Raw genomic sequence first — 20,844 nt, 5'->3', positions numbered from 1 at the left:
GCTCCCACTTGCCACCATTCAGGAAATTGCCACTTTGCAGTGTCAGATACCTCCTGAGGAGGTTTCTGGAAGTCTCCTGAACCCTGATGCAGATCATGAATAAATCTGTCCTCTTATGGAGTTGGGCCTGTGTTCCCATGCCCAACTATGGTCTTAGGCCTTTTGCTATCCATGGCAATTTATCTTGCTTTTGTTTCTCGTATGTTGAACTTTTATTTCTGGTTTGTAAGGAGCTATGCTCCATTAAGTGGCACTATGGTTTGAAGAACATTATTTGTTTACCAGTATTTGATATGAGGTGTCTGAATGGTTATGTTATGAATGATATCATATTATGCATTTTGAGCTGTCAATTTGCTGTTGGAGCTTGCTTAGCACATCATCCTCAGGATCTGGCAGCTTATTCAGAGATGATTAAGTCACCCTCTGCTCTTGATCATTTATACCAATCAGCTAATATATGAACAGAAACTGGAATATACTTAATTGGAATGTCAGAGGCATAAACTCACAAACTAGATGGGATGATCTACGTGCAAGAATTGATGAAAGCAACTGTGGCATTATTTGCATCCAGGAAACAAAAAAAGACAATTTTGACATGCCTTACTTGAGAAATTTCTCACCCAGAAGATATAATCAGTTTGCATTCAGTCCATCTGTTGGCCTATCTGGTGGCATCATAACTATATGGAATGGAAGTCTCTTTACTGGGACTGTAATTGATCAGTCTAATTTTCAGATCACTGTCAAACTTACTTGTAACTTATCAGGCAATATATTCCATATTACAAATGTGTATGGCCCATGCAGTAATGAATCCAGGACTGACTTTTTCAATTGGTTGGACTCTGTTGATGCCTCCAATATAGACAACTGGATGTTAGTTGGGGATTTCAATCTTATTAGAAGCCCACTGGACAGGAACAGACCAGGTGGTGATACTAATAACATGCTAATGTTCAATAGCTTGATTCAACAGCTGGACCTAGTGGAGGTCCCCCTCAAAGGCAGGAATTTTACTTGGTCAAATATGCAAGATCTTCCACTGTTAGAAAGGATTGACTGGATTTTTACTTCTGCAAATTGGACTATCTCCTTCCCCAATACATTAGCTCATCCACTTGCCAGAGTGTCATCAGATCATGTACCTATTCATATCCAAATTGGCAGTGACATTCCTAAAGCATCCATATTTAGATTTGAAAATTATTGGCTTGAATTTGATAGCTTCTATGAAACTGTGGGGCAATGCTGGAACAGAAATTACCAGCTCAACAACTCTGCCAAAGATGTATCTGCCAGGTTTAAATGTCTCAGACTTGGCTTGAAAAAATGGAGCAAAAATTTATCCAGACTAAATTCTACAATTGCTGCATGTAATTATGTTCTTACATTACTGGATGGAATTGAGGAGCAAAGGCAGCTATCTATTATGGAGGCCAACTTCAGGAAAATTCTGAGAAAACATACCAGCAAGTTACTTGAGGCCAAAAGAATATATTGGAAATCCAGATTCAAGATGAAGAGTGTTAGACTTGATGATGAGAATACTAATTTCTTTCATGCCATGGCCACACAAAGTTTCAGGAAAAATTATATTACATCCATTCTCAGTGAAGATGGCACTCATTATCAGAATCATGATCATAAGGCTGCAATTATTTGGCAATCATACAAAGACAGACTGGGTATATCCATCAACCCTACTATGCTCTTCAACCTGGATGAATTAATACAACAACATGACCTATCTGCACTGGATGCTCCATTTTCTGTGGATGAAATTGAACAAGTTGCCAAAGAGTTCCCTACTGACAGAGCACCTGGCCCTGATGGATTTAATGGTATGTTTCTAAAAAAATGTTGGAGCATTATAAAACAAGACTTTTACACTATGATCTGGGATTTCTTTGAAGGAAATTGTGACATACAAAGTATTAACACTGCTTTCATTACCCTCATTCCAAAAGTTGCCAATCCAGAGAGTATGAATGACTTCCAGACCAATCTCTCTGGTTAGCTTGCCTCTCAAATTTTTTACTAAGCTACTGGCTAACAGGGCCCAAAATATCATTACATCAGTTATCCACCAAAACCAATATGGATTCATCAAAGGCAGAAATATTCAGGACTGTTTGGGATATGCATTTGAATATCTTCATCTATGTCATCAATCAAAAAGACCCATTATCATTCTCAAGCTTGACTTTGAAAAGGCATTTGATAAGATTGAATACAAGGCCATTCTTGCTATGCTTCAAGCTAAAGGTTTTGGACCAAGGTGGATTAATTGGGTATCCAATATTCTTAACTCTGCATCTACTGCTGTGTTACTAAATGGAGTTGCAGGGAAAAAAATTATGTGCAAAAGGGGGGTGAGACAAGGAGATCCATACTCTCCCCTTCTATTTGTTTTAGCAGCTGACTTATTACAGTCAGTAATTAATGCTGCTTGGGCCAATGGGGAATTAACTCTCCCTATTAATCATGCATATGGCCAGGATTACCCAATTATTCAGTATGCTGATGACACTCTTATGATCATGCTAGCTGATGTTGAACAAATAACTCATCTCAAATATCTACTAAACCTATTTAGCCTCTCAACTGGTCTATTTGTGAATTACAGCAAATCCTCCATGATCCCCATCAATATTGACCAGCAGACTGTCTCTAATTTGGCTGAATCTTTTGGATGTAAGGTTGAAAGTTTACCTTTCACATATCTTGGACTACCCCTTGGCACCACCAAACCATCTGTACATGATCTTATACCTGTTATCTCAAGAATTGATAAGAGGCTTTCTGGAGTTGCCAGATTCATGAACCACTCTGGTAGACTAACATATGTAAACTCTGTTGTTGCTTCCATGCCCATATTTGCTATGTGCTCCCTTAAAGTGCACTACACAATTCTGGATCATGTGGACAAATCTAGCAGGAATTTCCTATGGTATGGTAATGACATTAACAAAAAAGGAAAGTGTCTTGCTAGCTGGGAAATGATATGTAAGCCAAAAGACCAAGGAGGTTTGGGAGTGCTCAATCTCAGGATTCAAAATCAAGCTCTCCTTATTAAGCACCTGTATAAGTTCTTCAATAGGGCTGATATTCCCTGGGTTAACCTGATTTGGAATGCATATTACGGTTCTAATACTGTTCCAACTATTGGTGATAAGAAAGGCTCATTCTGGTGGAAGGATTGTATGAAATACTTAGATCTATTCAAATCCATGATCACCTGTCAAGTCAAGTCTGGCAATACTGCTATGCTTTGGAATGATAACTGGGAAGGCAATATCATGAAAATTAAATTCCCTGAGTTATATTCTTTCACCCTTCAGGAACAGATCTCCATCAAGACAGCCAAAAATATGGAAAGCATATATGAATTGTTTCAGCTACCTCTATCTATTGTGGCACACCAACAACTTCACAGCATGTCTGATTACCTTAACAATATTAGGGATCAAAATGATAATGACAAGTGGATATTGCAATGGGGTAACAGCATACATATGACTAAGAAGATTTACAACTCCCTTATGGGACAACATGATACTGCTGACCCCATTAAGTGGATATGGAAAACTTGTTGCCTTCCTAGACATAAATTTTTCTGCTGGCTGATGCTAAATGACAGAATTAACACATGTGAGCTGCTTACCAGAAAATCTTTCCACTTGGACTCTACTTCTTGCGTATTATGCAATGATGAAGACATGGAGGACAGATCCCATCTACTATTTTCATGCACCTTCAGTCAAAACTTCTGGTGGAATATTGGCTTCGAATGGAACACAGATCTTCACATCCATGATATGATCTATGATGGCAAGATGAGATATAAATTTCCATTCTTCATGGAGATTGTTACTGTAGGATGCTGGAGTATATGGAATCAGAGAAATGGGCTAATATTTGAAAATATACCATGCTCCATTGCATCATGCAAGTTTGCCTTCATCAACACTTTCAAGCTCACCATGTTGAGAGCCAAACCTAGCCTCAAGGATGGCATGTCATCCTGGATAGACAACATTTGAATAAGCTTGTAATAATTCCTTGTTCTTTTTATTTCTGGTTGCTCTCCCAACAACCATTGTAATATGCACTCTTTCCCTTTATAATGAAAATGTCACACAGTAGGGTTTTTTGCCCTACTGTTTTATGGTCAAAAAAATTTAGTTTTTGTTCTAGTGCTTTATTCATTGCAAATTTTTGCTGCTTAGGTGACCCTGTTCTTGAGCTTGCATGTCAAATTTATATGGTCAAAAGTAGTTTTGATGCATGATATAGGCCCTAGGCGCTTGTAGGAGTAGTTGCTATCAATATTATTGAGTTTGGTTTACTTTTATTTTGAATTTACTAAAAAAATCAGAATTTTTCAGAGGAAGAAATATGCTTAGGAAAATGTTCCAAGGTGGTTCTTCAAAGAAGCAAGGAGCCAGGCTTGCAATGCGTGATGCTGACGAAGAGCCACCAAGAGACGCTCCAGTGCGTCCTTGCAGAAAAATGCCCCCAGTATCATGAGCTCACAAGCTCTTTTGTGAGGAGGTTTGAGTATTCATCTTCACGTAATTCTCCTTCAGTCATGTTTGATCTTTATGACAAATCTTATACCATGGACTTAGAGGATTTCACTTTTGCTTGCAAACTTCCACAATGGGGTAGTGTTAGGGATCCCCCTAAATCTGAATTTAGAAATTTTCTTGCTAGTATAACTGTAGGGGAATCCAGAGATATAACACAAGCTACCATAGGGAGCATTCACTTTCCTGCTATACATTATTTTGCTCTCTTCATAGGTAGGTGCATAAATGCTAAGGATGAAGCATGTCACATGTGTGTCCCTGACCTTAGCATTCTCAGGAGTGCTGTGTCAGGAGACCAATCTTATCTTACGGAAGCCCTTGTAGCTCGTAGGTTGCATCATAATAGACATAATGGAGATTTCTTTGGAGGAATTTATGCAACCCGCTTAGCTAAATTTCTTGAGATAGACATTCGAGAAGGAGACATGGAGTTGCCTCCTGCTTATTTAGATTTTGATTCGATGGTTTCCCACCATTTTGTCGAGAGGAACGAATCACCTCTCCAGTACCAACTAATCTTTGACAGACGCCGTGCTGTCCATATTACTCTCCCTGCTCCTGCTTTCTTTGATTATCAGGCAAGAGGAGGATATACTATTAACAGAGAGGAGGCAGATGAGTACGAGAGGAGAGCAGAGGCCGCTCGTCGCCACACTGCAGCTCAGGAGGTGATAGCCGTTGCATCACAGTACGATCCTAACAACTATTATTATGGATATCAGCCAGGCCAGCCGTGGCCACAGACCAACTTAGGCCAAAAGCCTAAGCTTGGGGGAGTACGTATTTCTCACCGACATTACATTTATGTTCACACACACTCATTGCTAGATGTCGGTGCTCATACTTTTTCATTGTATCATCCATGCTAGTTTATTTTCTTTTATGCTTTCTTCTTGTGTGATTAATAAACCTTAAGGAAAACCAAAAAAATTAGTTGTAGCTTTTAATTAATTTACTTTCCATGCTTGTAGTAGTAATTAAAAAGAAACCCCAAAAATATTTCCTGTTCTTCTTTTGCTTGTTGGGAGCTTTCCCGTGTAAATAGTCTTATTTCTTTTCTTTTCTTTGGGGGTCAGTAGGAGAAGACCATGATTAAATTGTTGAAGTGGCTCTTACATGCATTATTGTTTATCTGACAAAAGAGCCCATATTGCCTTGTCTTCTCCTGTTTATTGAATGCTCGCAGATTCCAACTTAGTCCAATGCACATGCACTCTTATTATTATTCACATCGTTTGCCCGTGCAAGTGAAAGGCAATTATGATGATATATGATGGACTAACTGAGATGAGAAAAGCTGGTATGAACTCGACCTCTTTTGTTTTTGTAAATATGATGAGTTCATCGTTCTTGATTCAGCTTGTTATGAATAAACATGTTTGCAATGACAATTAGAGATCATAGTTGCTTGTGCCATGCTTGATTATCTATGAGTTATAATGATTTACCTTGCGTGCCAACATGCTATTAAAATGGTTATGATGTGGTATGATAGGGTGGTATCCTCCTCTGAATGATTTAAGTGACTTGACTTGGCACATGTTCACGCATGTAGTTGAAACAAATCAACATAGCCTTCACGATATTTATGTTCATGGTGGATTATATCCTACTCATGCTTGCATCCAATGTTCATTAATTTTAATGCATGTACATGGCTGTTGTCGCTCTCTAGTTGGTCGCTTCCCAGTCTTTTGCTAGCCTTCACCTGTACTAAGCGGGAATACTGCTTGTGCATCCAATCCCTTAAACCCCAAAGTTATTCCACATGAGTCCACTATACCTTCCTATATGCGGTATCTACCTGCCGTTCCAAGTAAATTTGTATGTGCCAAACTCTAAACCTTCAAATAATCATCCTGTTTTGTATGCTCGAATAGCTCATGTATCAACTAGGGCTGTCTGTATCTTCCATGTTAGGCGGGTTATTCTCAAGAGGAGTGGACTCCGCTCCTCACTCACGAGATAAAGGGCTGGTCACCGGGATGCCCAGTCCCATGCTTTATGCAAACTAAATCAAAATAATTGCAAACAAAACTCCCCCTGGGACCTGATGTATGTTGGAGGCACTCGTTGTTTCGAGCAAGCCATGGATTGATGTTTGTTGGTGGAGGGGGAGTATAAACTTTAACATTCTATTTGGGAACCGCCTATAATGTGTGTAGCATGGAAGATGTCGCCATCTCTTGGTTGTTATGTTGACAATGAAAGTATACCGCTCAAAATGTTATTCACCTCTATTTCAAAACCGAGCTCTGGCACCTCTACAAATCCCTGCTTCCCTTTGCGAAGGGCCTATCTATTTACTTTTATGTTGAGTCATCACCCTCTTATTAAAAAGCACTAGCTGGAGAGCGCAGCTGTCATTTGCATTCATTACTGTTAATTTACATTGGCTGTGACTATGATTGGATCTCTTTTCCCATGAATTACAATGTCTAGTCAGTCCTTGATCTTTAAAGGTGCTCTGCATTTATGTTTTGCGGTCTCAGAAAGGGCTAGCGAGATACCATCTTGTTATATCATATTATGATTGTTTTGAGAAAGTGTTGTCATCCGAGATTTATTATTATGGCTTGCTAGTTGATTATGTTATTGATATGAGTAATCATGAGACTTAAGAATTATTGCAAATGTGGTTAGTTATAATCTTTGCTGAAAACTTGAATGCTAGCTTGACATATTTACAAAAACAAGAGCAAACAGAGTTTGTAAAAGTTTTTCTTTATTTCTTTCAGTTTGTCAACTGAACTGCTTGAGGACAAGCAAGGGTTTAAGCTTGGGGGAGTTGATACGTCTCCGTCGTATCTACTTTTCCAAACACTTTTGCCCTTGTTTTGGACTCTAACTTGTATGATTTGAATGGAACTAACCCGTACTAACGTTGTTTTCAGCAGAATTGCCATGATGTTGTTTTATGTGCAGAAAACAAAAGTTCTCGGAATGACCTGAAACTCCACGGAATATCTTACAATAAATAATAATAAAATCCTCGCCAAAGATGAAGACCAGGGGGGCCACACCCTTCCCCCCCAGGGCGCGCCCCCCTACCTCGTGGCCCCCCTGGAGACCCCCCCGACTCCAACTCCCACTCTATATATCTGCTTTCGGGGAGAAAAAAATAGGAGAGAAGAAATCATCGCGTTTTACGATACAGAGCCGCCGCCAAGCCCTAAAACCTCTCGGGAGGGCTGATCTGGAGTCCGTTCGGGGCTCTGGAGAGGGGGATTCGTCGCCGTCGTCATCATCAACCATCCTCCATCACCAATTTCATGATGCTCCCCGCCGTGCGTGAGTAATTCCATCATAGTCTTGCTGGACGGTGATGTCTTGGATGAGATTCACCATGTAATCGAGTTAGTTTTGTTAGGGTTTGATCCCTAGTATCCACTAAGTTCTGAGATTGATGTTGCTATGACTTTGCTATGCTTAATGCTTGTCACTAGGGCCCGAGTGCCATGATTTCAGATCTGAACCTATTATGTTTTCATCAATATATGAGAGTTCTAGATCCTATCTTGCAAGTCTATAGTCACTTATTATGTTTTATGATCCGTTAACCCCGAAGTGACAATAATTGGGATACTTACTGGTGATGACCGTAGTTTGAGGAGTTCATGTATTCACTATGTGCTAATGCTTTGTTCCGGTTCTCTATTAAAAGGAGGCCTTAATATCCCTTAGTTTCCATTAGGACCCCGCTGCCACGGGAGGGTAGGACAAAAGATGTCATGCAAGTTCTTTTCCATAAGCACATATGACTATATTCGGAATACATGCCTACATTACATTGATGAATTGGAGCTAGTTCTGTGTCACCCTATGTTATGACTGTTACATGATGAACCGCATCCGGCATAATTATCCATCATCGATTCGATGCCTACGAGCTTTCCATATACTGGTTTACGCTTATTTACTTTCCCGCTGCTATTGTTACAATCACTACAAAACACCAAAAACATTACTTTGCTTTCATTACTCTTTTGTTACCGTTACCATCACTATCATATTACTTTGCTACTAAACACTTTGCTGCAGATACTAAGTTTCCAGGTGTGGTTGAATTGACAACTCAGCTGCTAATACTTGAGAATATTCTTTGGCTCCCCTTGTGTCGAATCAATAAATTTGGGTTGAATACTCTACCCTCGAAAGCTGTTGCGATCCCCTATACTTGTGGGTTATCACACCCGTCCAGACGCATGTCACACAGGCAGATTGAAGATGACTAAGACGGCGCGGCAAGGCTTGCCGGGCTGCATCCACGACGTGACGTACATCGGCGCATTTAATGCGTTTTGTCATAACTGCCAGAGTTAGGTATGATAGCAGTGTTGGCTATCTAATCAGCAGATAATGACCATTTTACCATTGTGGTAACCCCTTGACCTATAAAAGGAGGGCCATGGTGGCCGTAGAAAGGATTCGGACCCTCTTGTACCCTTGCACGCGTAGCTGCTTTTCCCGAGGCGACCTTGCCGGGCTCGAGCGCACCGCAACACAACGGTTCCCCCATCAATCCACCAAAGCACACGGCGGTCCGAACCTGGGTAAAAACGATTAGTGTTATCTCTGCGGTGCTGCTCCACGGCCTCTGCTCTTTGTGCGACGTGATTGCCCCCCTGCCAAACCACAATGGGCCCAATGGCTCCATAGGTGATCGTGTTCTCACGTGACACCGCTAGTGTCGCGCTGCCTCCATCCTCAACCTTTGACGGTCTGCCCGTGAAGGTTACCCACCGATATACATACCCTCGCCGCCTTGAGTTTCTTAGATGACGCCTGCGAAACGCCCTCTTTCCATCCGATCCCCATCCCGACCCCCTTCCCCACTCTAGAGCGTCGCAGCCTAAGCCCGGCTACGCTTCCCGGGGAGCTCGAGGAGCGAATGGCCCAAAAGAGATTTACCACGGCCTCTTCGCCCGACGTCGGCGAGGTGGACGCCGAGGAAGCTGACGATGATGACTGGATGCATCCTTTGAATCGGTGGGCCAGAGTATTCTGGCATGTTGCGGACGCCGGCTAGGACATCGAGGACGTCGACAGTGACGGCTTGACGCGGGCTATGTCACAGGTTAAGTTGTCCACCCCCAAGCCCTCGGGTTTGATAGATCGATGGCCCTGCCACTGATCTCCTATAGCTCGTAATGAACAATTTGCCATCCTTCATCGCCATAGAGCCCCTTTTGTCATTTCTCAAGGACACGTTCTGCGACGTTGGCTTGGGATCCTCGGTTGCGAAGTTAGACCTCATCGACGGCGACCACGAGGAGGAGCCAATTTGTGATAAGTGAGGAAACCCATGATTTATTTTGTCATGCCTCTTCACCGGGGGAATCCCATGATTTGTTTTCTCGAACCCCTTTTTAGTGAGAACCTATCCAGTATTTATTGCTATGTTCGATTGTTTGCATTACGCCTTGTTTATTTCTAAGGTTTTTGGTTGTTTGTAGTTAGCATATGTCCAATTTCAATTGCCATCTTTGGTTATTCATAGTATGCCTTGTTTATCTCACCTATTTACAGTGTGATGTTCTATATGTGCTAGTATGAACTGTACAGTTCAGTTTCATCAATACAAATTATAACAATAGCTCTACGAATGACTATATTTGGTTGTTGTTAAGCATGTTATACTCCCTCCGAATCTTTTAAGTTCCCATATAAGATTTTTCTAAACTCAAGCCTCGTAAAGTTTGACGAACTTTATAGAAAAAAATACCAACATTCACAATATGAAATCAATATCGATAGATGTGTCATAACTTAAATTTTCATATTGTATAACTTTAGCATGGTAGATGTTGATATTTTTTTATATAAATAAGGTCAAAGTTTATGAAGTTTGACTTCAGACAATTCTTATGTGCAGAGTAAAAAGGATCGGAGGGAGTATTTAACACGCCTTTCCATTTGAGTTAACAATGGCACTGTTTGGATACTCTAACTTAGCTAGAGGTTAGAGTTAGTTCAGGGTTAACCCTAAACTAAGAAGCAAACAATGTCATCCAAACACCTTTTTTGGCTAGAATTAGTTCATGGTTAGTCATGAGTTAAAAACTAACTCTAACCTCTAGCTAAATTAGAGTATCCAAACAGGGCCAATAAATGCACTAGGAGAACTAACCTATTGGGTAGGATAGTTGTTTTGGGTGGGTTAGACGCAACTACACTACTAGGGAAAAGCCTAGCAGTAGCGCGTGTTGGAGGCGTCGTAGTGGAGAGGGGGGGGGGGGCTACTGATATGGCGCTACAGCTAATGTTCAGCAGTAGCGCGGGTTGAGGCGCGCTACTACTATACTGCATAGCAGTACCGTGTTTTCCAGCCTGACGCTACTACTACTCCTTCCTAGCCATAGCGTGTTTCCCCGCCCAGCGCTACTACTACACCTCCCTAGTAGTAGCGCCTTGTGGGCTACCTGCGCTACTGGTAAAGTTTGCCATTTTTTCTATTGCATGCCACTGTATTTGTACTGGTCTATAGTAGTCTCATCATATGATTTTATGATCATTATGAGTTATTATTTCAGTGGGTGAAAAAACATGGATTAGATTCAAGTGGAGTAAACATGGTGCATATCCAAAGTACTACTAATCCAAACTTGATCACTTTAGTTTGGATTAGTATGATTTTCAATGGGTGAAGAAGACATGGATTAGATTCAAGTGATGTAAACATGGTGCATATCCAAAGTACTGCTAATCCAAACTTGATCACTTTAGTTTGGATTAGTATGATCAAGTTTGTATTGGTGATCAAGTTTGGATTAGTAGTACTTTCAATCTGCACCATGTGTTGCCTCCACTTGAATCTAATCCATGTTTATTTCACCCACTGATATATATATAATAACTGATCATGCTCATACTAATATAACAACTAAGCATCATCATCATTAATAATAAATAATCATTGTTATCATAATAACAAGTCATACTCATCATCATCATAGTCATCTAACAACTTCTACTCGTTATCATAATAAAAAGTCATACTCATCATCATCATAGTCATCTAATAACTCATCGTTATCATAATAACAAGTCATACTCATCATCATCATAGTCATCTGACCAACCCTAATTAATTGTTCTTAGCACATGATCATGAGTATTAGCTAGGACCTACTACCCTCTCTAAGGTAAAATAGCATAAAACAAGATAGGCCCTGACGCTCCATTATGGAGAATGGAGATTATCCTGTATCCAATTCTTGCGCTTCGCACAATGTTGCTTCCAAGTAGCTCCCTATGATTGTCCATACATTTTCCATTCCTTGATTGTCATGTCTTCATCGGTTTTAGAAATCCGGTATGAACAACGGTGAAGCCTAGGATGACACGGCCGTAAGCTAATAACATGAAGGCGACCTTTCGTAAACATCACATCAGGCACACAATCCTTCGGGGTTTTCTGTTGAAATACATAATAATAACATCGTAGTTAGCAATGTAGTTTAGCTTTAGAAGAATTTATGCAAAAGATGCACGAATGTTGTAATAGTAAAATAAATCTTACAATGACATCTCTATGGATGTTACCGTAGTTCAACACGTGCACTAGTGGCACGTATTTACCATAATGTGTAGGAGTTTCATGATTGATTGTAGCGACCTGACCCGAATGGATCAAGTCTCTGTGCTTCAGTGTCATCCCTGGATCGGTATGCTGACACACACAGTACTCGAAGGATTTATAACAGAGGTAAATCACATGTATAAAGTAATGTAAATACTATTACCTCAATCCGTATAGCGGAAGCAACAAGGTTGTGGACTCCCATCAACACCAATGGCAAAGTTGAGTGTAGAAATTGTAACCCTAACGTATCACTTACTCGTCGTAAGAAACCTACAACATGAGACGTTGCAGCCCGAAACGGGTCAGTACATTGAATGTACTGGCAAATTCACACCATAGAGAATGATGAACAATGGCTATCACTACATGCATATTTGGCTGGTGGAAAAGCTCTATGGTTATAAGGTTTTTGCGTAAAGCCAATTTTTCCGTACCTCAAAGGAATAAAATTAATTACTATCATGGTGGTTGTGAAACATTGAGAATGGTTGACATCATTCTCAATCCCAATTAAGTAACATCATTAAACCCAACAATATTCATTTAAAGTAACATGATGAGATCAACAGGATAATCCAAGAACTAGATACTCAAGATGTCCATAACCGGGGACACGGCTAATCATGATTAGTTTATACACTCTGCAGAGGTTTGCGCACTTTTCCCCACAAGACTCGATCGCCTCCGTTTGGTTTCTCGCACTACAAGGTGTTTGAGAAACGAATGACCGAGACACGGTCTTTCAGAAGTGCTAGCACCTTACGACAGGTAGACCGGTACACCTACTTTCCCCTACATCTGCTAGTCTACCACTGTAAGAGCTCGCACAACTTAATCAACTATGCCAGAGCCCATAATGGCTTGTGGCTGCACACGGAAGTTTCTAGTATGAATAATCTCATGATCCCTTTGGGCCTGGGTGGCGGTCCAAATAAAAACAGGCAAGTCCTGGTAACCCCAGGTGCCTCAATCCACCCAGATGTGTGTTAGGTTGCCACCTTAGATAAACCCTTAATTATCAATCTCACATCTGTCATGGATTTCACTCACCCAATCCACGTCTACTAGCATAGCATGGCATAATAAGCAAACGTAGAAGTAACTCCCAAAGGTTTGATAATAAACAGGTAATAGGTACTACCTCATCTACTTCCCATCCCACAATTTGATTAGATCCTAATCACGCAATGTGTGAGGATTGATCTAATGCAATAAAACTGGGTTGTAGAAAAGGTATGATCAAAGTGTGAACTTGCCTGCAATGTTGATGAAGATGATTCACACTCAAACTCTTGGTAGTTCTACTCGTCACACTCCGGTCAATCTATCGTAAGCAAACAATAGTAACCACACATAAGCAATCACTCAAAAGATCAGAAAGAACGAAGAAGACGATTCAGAAACATCAAAACTAAGCAAATAACTCTTGCAACATAAAACAATTTCTAACAGTACCAAAATTATGTGAATTTGGCCTTATTAGAATGTTTAGGTCAAGAGCTTCGATTTGCAAAAAGAATCAACTCAAACGGAGCTACGAAACTCAAGTTATGATCAAATGAAGTTTGAATTCAAATCTGATCTAATTCAAATTTTAAACTTTTCAAAAACATGTTTAAGTTGTTTATCCGGATAGAGGGGATCATAACGAAGACGTGGGCGTTGGTTTCGTTGGATTTGGACTAACGAGCAAAAAGTTACGAGTGTTTGAAGTTCAGGGACTAAACTGTAAAGAAAACTCCTCACATAAGTCCCTGGCCGAAAATAAAATAGAAAAAGAAAAATACTAAATTGCAAACGTTCGTTACCGAATGCTAACGGATGGATTCGTTCGCTCCGAAGGGATAGACAGCGAACGTTCTCTGTATAGGACTAACCACAAAAAAAACGATCTAAAAGAAAAACCGAAGAAAACCGGATCGGGGTTTTTTTTTGCGGGTTTTACCGGTTCGCGACGGGTTGGCGGTTTTCGGAGAGAAAACCGATGGCGGCGATGGCGTTCTCCGGCGAGACAGGACGGCGGCAGCGGAACGCGACGCAAGGGCGGCGGTGCTGTGCGGCAGAGAGGGAGGGCGGCGGAGGATCGGGTCCTGGGGCCCGGGTGCGGCGACTTTATAGGAGGGGAGGGGAGGCGTGGGCGAGGGGGCAGGAGGAGGCCGGAGATGGCACGGCGGCGGCGATGCCTGCTTGCTCGGGACTCTGTCCCGAGCTGGAAGATGGGCGACGAGGAGGTGGGCTGGGCCTTGGCCTGGCTTCGGCTGGGCCGGCCTGGCCTGGCGCGGGGAGAGAGAGAGGGAGAGCAGTGCTGGGCTTCGGCGTGGCACTGTTCGGAGAGTTTTTTTTTAAAAACACAGACAAATGAAAATAAAACAAAAGAAAATAAAATATTATATAGGCATATTATATATCAAAATTTTCAGAAAAAGATTTTCTACACGGTGAACATTTTCCTAGCATTAAATAAAATACACACGAATTCTAATAATTCAAAGAGTGCTATTGGTCTATTAAAATCCAACTAAAATCATTTTAAAAATACCAAAATGATTTCAAATTAATTTTTCTCCAAGTTTCTATTGTAGGGAATCATGTTACCCTAATTTCCATATATTTTATTTTTGGAGAAAAATAATTTGAATAAAACTCAAATAACTCCAAATTGAAAATAAATTCAAAAGAACTTTGAATTTAATTCTTTGAAACTCCCAACTCATATTTCATATAATTTGAAGAAGTCATTTTATCTTCTCTCATGAAAATCATTGAGTTGCATAAAGTTCCAGATTCGGAAATATTTTCAGATGAAATTCAAATATTTTCAACACCCCTTGTCATTTAAATAAATGGAAGAAGTCATGTCATCTTCTCTCCGGGGTTTTGTGTTTGAAAAGAATTTGAATTCATGGAGATCAGAAAGCAAATATGAAAGTTTGGGAAAGTCCTTTTATTCCCTCTCATTTAACTTTCAAAGAGTTTCGAATTCACTCACTTTCAGACAATCAATCAACTCTATCTATTTATTATAACATTCCAAAATTTAGAATTTTGGGATGTTACAAACCTACCACCCTTAAAATGAATCTCGTCCTCGAGATTCGGAGAGGCTAGCAATAAAAAGGTTAGGGTTTGGGGGTCTCCTCAAATTCCATCAATCATCACCGGGGTCTGGGGTGCTACCACCCTTAGAAGCATGGTTACGGTTCCTTCAAAACTCATATACTTCGTCCTTAACCTTGACAGTGTCGGCCTTCTCAGATCTTCAGTAAAATTCGTTCTCTGGCTCTTCCGGTAACGGCATAACCTTTTTCCTCAATTCTTCTGTCCTTTCCTCTTAGTAAGGTTATTCCGTGATTGGGTCTTCTTAGCTGATAGGTCTGGCGCCAAGACTAAACAACTATCGATATCTCATGGTGGTCAACAATTTATGGTTTCTCCTGCAGGAAATGGGTCTGGGTTGATCCTCACCGTATAACCTACGGTTGGCAACAACTGCCGTGTACAAGGAAAAAAAATACTTATACCATTCTAAGGTTTAAACAGAGTTTTGATCGTCGTCTCTCTAGTATAGGTAAGTCACTCAGATTTACCATCCCATATATCAAGGCGAATAATAAGAGTAAGTCGGTATGGTGATCAATCCATCCCGCACCCAAATCATTACCTTGTATACAGTTTAGTGAATCTCACATTCTAACACTCGGTCATCCTCACAAGCATTGCAGAATTTCTCTTGTCGACGAACCAAGTTCGGATAACTCCATAGATTCTGCAAGCCAAACAACCATCTGTCGTTCCTTCACAACTCTCAGGTTTTGCGTAACTCCTATAATATTGTCTGTCGATAAAATCGTAACTTCTTTCAGGTTTTTTCCTTCAGCAAGAATGTGCTTGCTTCTTGGCAGGTCCTGGGGCCTGTGGGTTATGGCCCATCTCATCACTTGTAGTCCTTGAACTATCATCGGGCAACTGATCATTGTTCCAACTTCCTAGTATTCTTTAATCCATCCAATTGTACTATCTTCCTTCCTTCTATTGGCACCAAACTAAAACGTGATTACTCAAACTCATCATGGAATTTCCATTGATCCATATTTCCAACATCATACCTCCTTTATATCCAATAGTACTTCATCTCTTCATCCTCGTGGGGTATCCCTCATACCGAGATAAAAACTTATACTTATGAAGTCCATATTCCACTTCGTGGAACATCATTATCCTTTCCGCGGTCAAGCGTCCTTACAGGGGAATATTGGCCATCTCTGCATGGCACTTCTTCAACTGGGAAACGTGAAACACATCCTGGACTCCTGACAGTCCTTCGGATAACTCCAACTTGTAGGCCACTTCTCTCATACGCTCCAAAACTCGGTATGGTCCTACAAATCTCGGGGCTAACTTTACCTTAACTCCAATTCGTTTAACTCCTCGCAGAGGGAAACACATGAAGACATGCTCTGTCTCCAATTTCATAGACTACCTCCTTGCATTCTTTTAAGTCTGCATAACTCTTCTGTCTGGACTGAGCTACCTTCAGTCTATCTCGAATCAACTTAACATTCTCTTCTGACTCCTTGATCACATTTGGTCCAAACAACTGACGGTCTCCAACTTCATCCCACATACTCTTGGGGTATCACACATATTGAGACAAAATTCATATTCACTTTGTCCGAAATCCACTCAGTGGAGTAGCCTTATCTTTCCCAGGGGTCAACGGTTCTTTACAGGGTACTACCACCCTTAAAATGTACAAATCTTCCATAGACCATATTTCTCATATCCTCAGAATGGCCAAAATTCTTCTTCATAGAGTAACAACTCATAAAATCCATATCAGTACCAACGATGCTAACTTTATTCACTCTCAATTAATTACAATCTCTCGCTTTTCCATTACATGTCTCAACTCAACACCTCAATATAAAAGAAAATGTTCTCACTTCTACTACTCCATTTCTTTTGTTGCAAACTCAACTATCTAGCACAAGTTTCCTTCTCCTTGGGGCATTCTCTGGCAAAGTGCCCTGCTCCATTACCACTAAAACATATTACTTCTGACAAGTATCGAGGTTTCCTTTTTGGGCAATTGTTGAGGTAGTGCCCTGACTCCTTGCACCTGTAACAGGTGATATGACTCAGGTCCTTCCTGGTATCCAATCTACTTCTCTTCCTGGACTTTTCCATTCCAATCATGGATTCTATTTCTCGTGGGTCATACTCTACTTCCTCCGTCGGGAATTCTACTAGATCCCCATTCAAACAATTTTGGGAGATGTGTCCTTCTTCTCCACATGAATAGCAAGACTTAGTGCAGGGTTTAATTGGTTCTTCTTTGGGCGTGTACTCCACCTCTTCCTTCATCACGGGTTCTTCTAACATTTCCATAAGGGCTCCTTTCTTTACTTCTTTCTTCTGCTGGATGGTTCGTTGTCCCATGGGGTAAATGTGACACTGAGTAGGATAGTGGGTAGTCCCTTCACACAAGAAACAAGTAATTTGCCTAGTTGGGCATTCTTCAACTGGGTGACTTCCTTCACAATTAGGGCATTCATCCTTGTGTTCTTTATGGGTGTGTCCGATTTCTCCACAAATCTTGCATGCACAAGGTTTCTTCATGTCCTTTCCATAAGGCTTCAACTTCTGGGACACAAACTGAGACTTTAGCAAAGTCAACTTAAGTTCTTTCCAAGTGGTTACTCCTTGCCATCCATTGATGGTTTGGTACATCCTCCACCAAGTAGCAGCACCTCTTTCAAAGCATTGAAGAGCATGCTGGGTCATATCATTTCCAACTATAGGGTTATCCTCCATGTGATCCTCCATGTTCTGAATCCATCGGTCCGTCTCCAATTGACTCATCGGTCCAGAAAATACAAGCTCATCTTCATTCATCCTCTATTGGGTTCATGTGGGTTTGGAGTAAGATAAGAGAGAGGGAGAGGGATACACACAATACAAACAATGGTTTTGAAAAGACAGATTTTAGCCGTGGCTGTCGGAAAAAACATCAAACAAATGACAGCTCACAAACATCGCATCTAACGTAGGTATATAACAGGGGTTTGGTCTTCTAAGGTCAATAAATCTTCAACGTCTCCAAACTCTTCAAGCCTTGTTTATGTCTCCAATGGCTTCTTCCGGTCATACTTGTCTTTCTCAAGTCCTTTTTGCCAGCTCATCTTTGTTGTCGCAAAGTCTATCGTGACGTCCCTTAATATTTCTGGAGTTGCATTCCAAACTTCCGGGTTTCAACATCCTTGACATGAACCATGGTCCTACTATCCTTCAGTTCCTGACGAATCTCCTGTATCTCAAGGTTTTACTTCTCTAGCTTGGCTACTTTCAACTTTTGGATCCTGAGTTCTTCACGAAATGCTTCCTTGTCAAATACGGCTTCATGGAGATCCACCTTAAACTTCTTGATGTACTACTCCAGATCCTGGCGATACACCGGCTAAGTTTAAAACTGCATCCTTTGCTGATAGATGCTCCATCAACCTTCTACCATCCAATCCTTCCGAAGGAATGCATGCTTAGCTCAGCTCGGTGACCACAGTATCAATGGTGATGACATCACGGATAACTGTGTTTCTGCCCTTGTCATTGTCATGAGCTATCTTGCATAGTTGATATCTCCCGCCTTAGGGTTTTCTTGAAAAAACTTTGAGTTCTCATACTCCTTGTTTCAGTCTTTCTCCGATACACCTTGATCTCGGGTATTGACAACTTCCATAGTCTGCCAAGTTCCATAGGGTAGCATTCCTAGGTCATACAAATCTGGGGATTCTTCAGAGCCTTCAAATTCTACTTGTCTTTGGCCTTCAACCGTTGTAGTTTCCATTATTCAGATGCACGGAGAATACTCCTCATTCCGCGGTGGTCTTAGTTGCCTGATATCTTGTACTTCTTGGAGTGGTCTCATCAGTGGAATCTTCGAGTGGTCAAAAGGGGAAAGGGGTATGGTCTCACTAAAGAGAATTTTTGAATAAGCTCAGAAGATAAGAGAGGTAAAAGATCTTTTTGAAAGGGAAAGTTGTATAGAAAAATCTTTGCTATGGGCTTGCCAGTTTCTAGGGTCACGTCCTACAGTCAACATGTGCTCTGATACCATCTTGTAGCGACCTGACCCGAATGGATCAAGTCTCTGTGCTTAAGTGTCATCCCTGGATCGGTATGCTGACACACATAGTACTCGAAGGATTTATAACAGAGGTAAATCACATGTACAAAGTAACGTAAATACTATTACCTCAATCCGTATAGCGGAAGCAACAAGGTTGTGGATTCCCATCAACACCAACGGCAAAGTTGAGTGTAGAAATCGTAACCCTAACGTATCACTTACTCGTCGTAAGAAACCTACAACATGAGACGTTGCAGCCCGAAACGGGTCAGTACATTGAATGTACTGGCAAATTCACACCATAGAGAATGATGAACAATGGCTATCACTACATGCATATTTGGCTGGTGGAAAAGCTCTATGGTTATAAGGTTTTTGCGTAAAGCCAATTTTTCCCTACCTCAAAGGAATAAAATTAATTACTATCATGGTGGTTGTGAAACATTGAGAATGGTTGACAGCATTCTCAATCCCAATTAAGTAACATCATTAAACCCAACAATATTCATTTAAAGTAACATGATGAGATCAACAGGATAATCCAAGAACTAGATACTCAAGATGTCCATAACCGGGGACACGGCTAATCATGATTAGTTTATACACTCTGCAGAGGTTTGCGCACTTTTCCCCACAAGACTCGATCGCCTCCATTTGGTTTCTCGCACTACAAGGTGTTTGAGAAACGGATGACCGAGACACAGTCTTTCAGAAGCGCTAGCACCTTACGACGGGTAGACCGGTACACCTACTTTCCCCTACATCTGCTAGTCTACCACTGTAAGAGTTCGCACAACTTAATCAACTATGCCAGAGCCCATAATGGCTTGTGGCTGCACACGGAAGTTTCTAGTATGAATAATCTCATGATCCCTTTGGGCCTGGGTGGTGGTCCAAATAAAAACAGGCAAGTCCTGGTAACCCCAGGTGCCTCAATCCACCCAGATGTGTGTTAGGTTGCCACCTTAGATAAACCCTTAATTATCAATCTCACATCTGTCATGGATTTCACTCACCCAATCCACGTCTACTAGCATAGCATGGCATAATAAGCAAACGTAGAAGTAACTCCCAAAGGTTTGATAATAAACAGGTAATAGGTACTACCTCATCTACTTCCCATCCCACAATTTGATTAGATCCTAATCATGCAATGTGTGAGGATTGATCTAATGCAATAAAACTGGGTTGTAGAAAAGATATGATCAAAGTGTGAACTTGCCTGCAATGTTGATGAAGATGATTCGCACTCAAACTCTTGATAGTTCTACTCGTCACACTCCGGTCAATCTATCGTAAGCAAACAATACTAACCACACATAAGCAATCACTCAAAAGATCAGAAAGAACGAAGAAGACGATTCGGAAACATCAAAACTAAGCAAATAACTCTTGCAACATAAAACAATTTCTAACAGTACCAAAATTATGTGAATTTGGCCTTATTAGATTGTTTAGGTTAAGAGCTTCGATTTGCAAAAAGAATCAACTCAAACGGAGCTACAAAACTCAAGTTATGATCAAATGAAGTTTGA

At 40.9% G+C, this 20,844-nt stretch overlaps 1 protein-coding gene across 1 annotated transcript; it reads left to right on the top strand.

Annotated features, from left to right (window-relative positions):
• Positions 1-601: 601 nt before the first annotated feature.
• Positions 602-2,023, top strand: LOC147981213 (uncharacterized). Its single transcript, XM_087515896.1, has one exon. It carries the CDS (start codon positions 602-604, stop codon positions 2,021-2,023), a length of 1,422 nt encoding a protein of 473 aa, XP_087372022.1.
• Positions 2,024-20,844: the final 18,821 nt, after the last annotated feature.

This window comes from Triticum urartu, chromosome 3A (genome assembly GCF_056163025.1).
Source record: "Triticum urartu cultivar PI428250 chromosome 3A, HENAU_Tu73, whole genome shotgun sequence".
Classification (NCBI taxonomy): Eukaryota; Viridiplantae; Streptophyta; class Magnoliopsida; order Poales; family Poaceae; genus Triticum; species Triticum urartu.
Note: the sequence above shows the minus strand (reverse complement) of the source record. Positions and strands in the feature narration are given on the sequence as shown.

Excerpts from the sequence above, each read along its gene's own strand:
- LOC147981213 (XM_087515896.1), top strand. The coding sequence starts at position 602 with ATGCCTTACTTGAGAAATTTCTCACCCAGAAGATATAATCAGTTTGCA.